This window comes from Neltuma alba, unplaced genomic scaffold (genome assembly GCF_004799145.2).
Source record: "Neltuma alba isolate B1F8T4 unplaced genomic scaffold, ASM479914v2 tig00012629_pilon, whole genome shotgun sequence".
Classification (NCBI taxonomy): domain Eukaryota; kingdom Viridiplantae; phylum Streptophyta; class Magnoliopsida; order Fabales; family Fabaceae; genus Neltuma; species Neltuma alba.
Genome location: NW_021637069.1, coordinates 294,361 through 300,577, shown reverse-complemented (window position 1 = coordinate 300,577; position 6,217 = coordinate 294,361). Strand labels below are relative to the sequence as shown.

At 36.4% G+C, this 6,217-nt stretch overlaps 1 protein-coding gene across 3 annotated transcripts; it reads right to left on the bottom strand.

Moving 5' to 3' along the window:
• Nucleotides 1-1,436: 1,436 nt before the first annotated feature.
• Nucleotides 1,437-5,033, bottom strand: LOC114729349 (probable arabinosyltransferase ARAD1). 3 transcript variants are annotated; one of them, XM_028916346.1, is made up of 5 exons: nt 4,856-5,030; nt 4,384-4,787; nt 3,510-3,806; nt 3,324-3,419; nt 1,579-2,344 (listed from the first exon to the last, which is right to left on the bottom strand). In XM_028916346.1, exons 2-5 carry the CDS (start codon nt 4,690-4,692, stop codon nt 1,922-1,924), a joined length of 1,125 nt encoding a protein of 374 aa, XP_028772179.1. In that variant the 5' UTR covers nt 4,693-4,787; nt 4,856-5,030; the 3' UTR covers nt 1,579-1,921. The 3 variants fall into 3 exon arrangements, with proteins under 3 accessions (XP_028772180.1, XP_028772179.1, XP_028772177.1); XM_028916347.1 differs by lacking the exon at nt 1,579-2,344 and adding an exon at nt 1,437-1,572 and having other exon boundaries at nt 4,384-5,033; XM_028916344.1 differs by having other exon boundaries at nt 4,384-5,030.
• Nucleotides 5,034-6,217: the final 1,184 nt, after the last annotated feature.

Below are 6,217 nucleotides of genomic sequence, written 5' to 3'. Positions count from 1 at the left end.
AACTGTGAATCCAAAAAACCCTAACTGCAGCCAAATACATGCCCTGATCAAATCATTTGGTAAAGGAGTCCTAACAAATGGGGGGATTTCATCCAAAGTATACATGAATTCAGACGCCATTTAGCACTCTACTCGGCTGAAAAAGTAAAGTACCCCGACTATCATTTAGATTCGCGCGTGCGCGCGTCTATATAACGAAAGATCAATTCCCCATATATTTTTTTATTGAAGAGAAGGGGTGAACACCAAAAAGAGTGGGATAAAGGGGAGAAAGATGGCAATAGGAGGGTGAAAAAATTGGTTAAAAGTACTTCTTTAAAAACTGTACCCTTATGTCCTAAATGTAAAGCTAATTTTTACACTATAAAATAAATCTTATGTCTAAAATGAAAGAAGTATTAGCTAAAAAGACCTAAATTCTAACAAATACAACTTATATTGAAGAGGCAAAACTCTTTAATTATGTGTAATATATCTTCAATTGTAAAAAGTTTTACAAAATAATTAAAGATAAGTTGAACAAAGTTAAATAAATATTACACCTTCAATTGTAAAAACTTCTCAAGTAGGAAAAGCAGGAAAATAAATTAAAATATTACCCTTGAATTTCTTCAAAACAGAGGGTCTTTCTAATAATGTGTAAAATAATCTTTTTAATGAACCTCTTTCCATTGCATCCATTCTCTGCTATCAACTTTTGTTCTTCTTCTTCAGCATCTTCCCTCCAATGTAGTGGGTAGCTTCTTAAGAACACTCTTCTATTCTTGTAGTCCTCCTCCCTGAAACTCCTTGCTCTCACAGCTTCTTCTTCCTCCATGACTTTTGGGCCTCTTCCAATTTCCCCACACACCTGATTATGATGACATTTATACTGGTGTTAGCTATCATTTTCATTTTATTCGATTCATTTCTCTGTCTTATCAACGTAACTTCTCTTCGTAGAATATGCCAGTCTTCTCAATCCACAACATCGGTGGAAACAAAAAAGCCCTTCTTTTCAAACACAAAACAAAGGGAACCGTACAAAATATGTTGGTGGGGATTTTGGCCCACCAGATCCTTTCATGGTGAAATAGTGCTCATTCTACATGACGCGACTGTAATTGTAGGTTTCTTGCATGTAGTTTCTTCCTTGGCCCTTGGCCCTTGCCCCAAAGCACAGCGTTTTGATGATCTTGCACACGGCTGAGTCACCACCTAACCCCTTTTAAGGATAAGCCTTTTTCCCCCTCCTAATTCAAATTCCACTGAATCTTGCACACAGATTCATGGAGATTTTTCGCGATTGGTCTTTCCAAATTCAACTCTTGAAAGGTTTTACGATTTCTACTTGAGCTTTTAGTACATTAGATTTATTAGAATTCTACTATTTTAAAAATACAAATACAAATAGACTTGCGAACTGTTGAAAAAAAAATCATCTTCAATCAGATATACCATTGTCACTGCTATTCTATAGAAAATCTCAATCGTTCAGCCTCAGCAATAGAAATGCGTCTTCCTTAAACCTTCGGACTTAAAAAGCCAGAGGCCAGCTTCATTCTGCGGCCGGAAATCCCATACTTGAAAGCCCTGCAATTTGGTTAAAGCTTCAAATTCAATTGAGCATACTCTCACTTGTAAAAAGTAAAAACTACAGAGTCCACCTTCAGCTAAGACACTCAAAAAGAAGATGAAGGAGGAGCAACGTCTGCAAAATTGGCATGATGAACGCTGACGAGTATTAGGCTTTTCAGCGAGGCAAATGCGTCACACCCATCAAAGATCAATTACCAAAATAGATCACAGATTAAAAATGGCATCAAAATCTTCATTATAAAAAATTGAGTTCACACGGGTCGTATTAATGGTATCTTCCCTGCCAAGGGTTGTCCCTAACTTGGATGCGAATGTATACAGTCAACAAAGCCGGCTCCAAAGATCATCTCCGCTTCCACCAATCTGGTATCTTTAACCTCCGGCTTCTATGAACAGAGAGTTGGACTTTGGGAAGTTTGTGCTTCACCTGTCTCCACAACATATTCACAGCATCTTCCCTTTTGGGCGGATACTGGAATTCATAATGATGGGATACGTTTTTCAACTTCCTCCACATTTCTACCCATTTTTCCTTTGGAAATTTACGAAGCTTATCAATCATGTAGCCTGGCTCTAATGCCTCTTCGAAAGAGAAAAACAACGAGAATTGAGTGTAGTCAATCTCATCCTCAAATGGGAGCTCAATTTGATCACTCACAATGACAGGAACACAGTGGCTCACAATGGCATCAAATAGACGACAAGATGAAGGTGTATCTCCAGCTGGGTTCAGACAGAACTTTGAAGAACGCATCCCCTTAGATGACTGTTGTAATAGAGGCAGAGCATAAAGGAGCACTATGGTCAATGATCTTCATATGATAAAGAACAATTAGAAAGAGAACAAGATGCAAAAGGGGAAAAAATAGATATTGTAATCTATCTGGTCAGATTACCAAGAAAGTTTTGAGATCTACATCCTCAAAATGGAGTTTTTTTTTTGGCTGAAAAATGAAAATGTAGCATGCACTACTGGGATAACATGACTGTTTTTAGCGCTAGTGGAAAAATGTAAATCTATATGTCTAGACTTGCTACTCTTTCATCAATCGGAGATTTGCTCAGGACTGTTTTTAGCGCTAGAGGAAAAATTTAAATCTATATGTCTAGACTTGCTACTCTTTCATTAATCGGAGATTTGCTCAGTAGTAAGTTTTGTGTTCTGCATGATTACCTTTGGAAACATTACATGTTTGTCAAAAGAAAATTATATCTCAACAATGAAGTAGTCTCAGTGAGCATTTTGGAGATATTATGCAGAGAGAAACAATGTGATTGATAGGAGCCTATTGAGTAATCCAGAATATCTGGTTTTTTTCCACTGTTCCTCTTCCTTGAGTGACAAAGATGAGAAGGTAGCATCTTGGTAAATTTTTAACTATATGAAATGGTTGGCTTACCCACACCATTCCCCACTGAAGATGAGGAAAAAAGATAAAAAAACAATGACAAAAGAATCGTTTCAGAGATATACCAATTACAAAGAGTAATGCACCTCATGCATCCAAATTTCTCAACCCCCCCCCCCCAAAAAAAAAAAAGAAAAAAAAGAAACTCTCCACAGACAATCGGATCAGTTGCCCAAAACATTGATTTCACAATACTTAAGAGATCTAATGTCTAAAGAGTTCTTTAACTTTTTCTTCTATATACTTTTACTTTTTGGGGGGAGGGGAGTTGTTGTTGAGACAAGCGAGTGTGAAGAGTGTTGTTCAGTAACAATGCTGCATAACTAAACTGCTTACCGCTTTAATGTTTTCACCAGTAGCAACACTTCTCTCGTAATGAACATCATCATAGCCAGATAATATCTTTGCTAGCTTAACGCGCACAATGCCTTCCTGCAGTATCAGAGAGCCCACAAAATCAGTTTTTCAAGGAATTTCAAGAGAGATTGTTATTCTATCAATGAGGTTTTAGGCCAGACATACATCCTTCCTGAATAACCTCCCACGGAAGAAAAGCAGTGTTGTACGAGACTCATATGGATCTGGAGATTCATCGTCCTCAAATGAATCCACCACATGCACGTATGGGGAAACCACATCTTTCCTCAAATTAGACACATTTTTGGGGTAGCGGCCAAAATCTACAACAACCTGAATAGATTCATTCACATGATCACGCAGGAACCTGAATGCATTGGGGTGTGTCATTGGAATAACATGGTCTCGACCTCCAGACCTTTTCCAGTACTTGGATTGCCACAAATAGTCAATTAAATCAATCTGACACCAGAAACAAGCCCTTATTAACTTCAACCGCAGAATTATTCATAAAGAAAAATGCACATTGGGCTCAGGAGGTCGGGAGAGAGGGGACCGAGAAGTCATATATAATCTGGATCATTATTCCTAATAATGTGGATTCCCATCGATAGAACATTCAAGGATCTATAGATCAGAATCACATACTCAGATCACTTGACAAATAGAAGATGAAGTATTTATCAAACGAATTGCCAGTACCCTGTGTTTCAAAGTATAAACTCAGGCATAATCACTTGAGAGTTAATAGCCGAAAATCTCTTAGCATTTGACTAGCTGAGAAATAATTAACAACTTGATAAAAGTGATTAGCTAGCCTATCAGAACAATTGGAAGAATCTCGATCACCCACATACAATTACAAAACAAAAATTATCCACGGCACTGAATGCACACTTCGCGGACACAACATATTCAATGAGTTAGTAAGCAAGCATTATATACCAAAAACATATTATTGTGAACTAACTGAAAGAAATAACAAGACTTCCAGAAACAAGGAAAGCAACATGTCGCCGAAGTTGGAACGAAGTAGTACCTGTAATTGGTGATCAATCTCAGTAGCCGGATCCGTCATATTATGGCCATGCGTATTGAAACTCAATGAGGAGAAAAAAGGCACGAAGAACACATCTGCCATTTCCGGATCCGAAACCCTTACCGCCTCTCTATAGTCTCCTCCTCCTTCATAAAGAAGCGAGCCCATCATCCAGTACTCAACGCTGTGTTGCCTTTTCAACCCAGAATTCCTGGGCCATGGCGGCCAATCCCGGGCGGTAACCGGAGCTTCCTCCGTGCTCCGGCGATTGAGCATGCCAACATTGAATCGACGGGGAAGATCATACATGTAAACCCGGAGAGGCGGTTCAGGTGCACATGGACCGGGTGAAACAACCGGCAACTTCGACAGAGGGTTGAAGTAAGATCGAATGTCCAAAGTCCCTATGAAAATTGAGTAAGAGAATAGGAGTAGAAACACAAAAACGAAAGAAAGAACCGCTCGTGCATACATCTTGATGGTTCCTCCTCGATGATCCTTGTGCTATCTACTCCACCTCATGCTTTAACAACCAATCACTTCCTTCGCTTCGCAATTGAGGCTTCCAGTGCCGATCACCGAATAGCTCTGCACATTTCTCGGTGACTTCTTCGAGTACCAAACAAGAAACGAAGAAGAAAGATGCTTATCTTTCTTTGAAAGTCTAGTTCGCTCTGTCATTTTCGGTATTCAATCAAAGAACATGAGAGAGATCGACCACCTCATGTCCTCTATTTTACTATTTTTTGTAACAAAAATAAATAATTACCTCTCTTGGTGTTTTAGGTTTAACAAGAGATAAAATAAATTAGTACTCGTATCATTTTCAAACCCTTCTACGTAATAAAATAAATTATTCAACTTCGTTGTCTATAAAATATTATGGAGTATGCATGAACCAACAATTTAAAATCTATTGCTTAACACTACTTTAACGTAAATTCTAAGAAGAGTCATGAAAATAATTTAACTACATATTTATATATTGATTAATTTTGTTGAATTGTAAATAATTAATTTATATACTTGTATTATAAAAAAGAAAATTTGTTATTTTAAAAACAAATATATATTTTAAATTTTTACAATTATATAAATAACTAATTAATATGATATTTTGATTACATTGGTGAAAAATTAGCTTAATTAGAATATATACAGTCCGTTGGTTGATAGGGGGGAAAACAAGCAGTTCTAACAATAAAATTATCTGCTATACCTTAACCCTATAATTATATGAATATGATAAATACTGTACAAACATGCATTGGTTGTAATAAAAGGAGTTATCATCCTTTAAAAATGAGGTCCTGGGTCATGGTAAAAATGATAAATATCGTTTCTTTTTCCATTCTCTGTTGTAACTTTTTTAATTATTTTATTAGATGCAAAAATATAAAAGAGTATAGTATCAATCAATACTCAATATAATATATGAGTCAAATATCACATAACACAGGAGTATATCCTTTTTTTTTAATGTTTCTACGTATTTTCAAAAAAAATTAAATGAATTTCAAAACATATTTAAATTACACGTTTTGAGTCATCACATTTCTCCGCAATTCACTTGATTATCCAATCTAAAATCTTTACATCCCTAAGCAAGCAGTTCTTATGTCACAAATATTCTCATTTATAAACAAGATGGCTAGGATGACAGCCCCCATTTTTCAATTAAAGAGATAGGCACTTGCAATTTGATACTCCTCCGATCCTTAGTATAAGACCCATTTAACTAATTTGATTAGATTAAGAAAGTTAGGTAAGTTAGTTAATTATAAAAAATGTGACACATTTTTCCTAAAATACCATAATCATCTTTCTTAATACC

Bases quoted from the DNA above. Each gene is read 5' to 3' on its own strand.
- LOC114729349 (XM_028916344.1), bottom strand. From the start codon at position 4,857: ATGTATGCACGAGCGGTTCTTTCTTTCGTTTTTGTGTTTCTACTCCTA. The intron at 3,420-3,509 runs GTATGTCTGGCC...CTGATACTGCAG, and splicing joins GGAGGTTATTCAGGAAGGAT to GAAGGCATTGTGCGCGTTAA. The intron at 2,345-3,323 runs GTAAGCAGTTTA...CTATTACAACAG, and splicing joins CTGGTGAAAACATTAAAGCG to TCATCTAAGGGGATGCGTTC.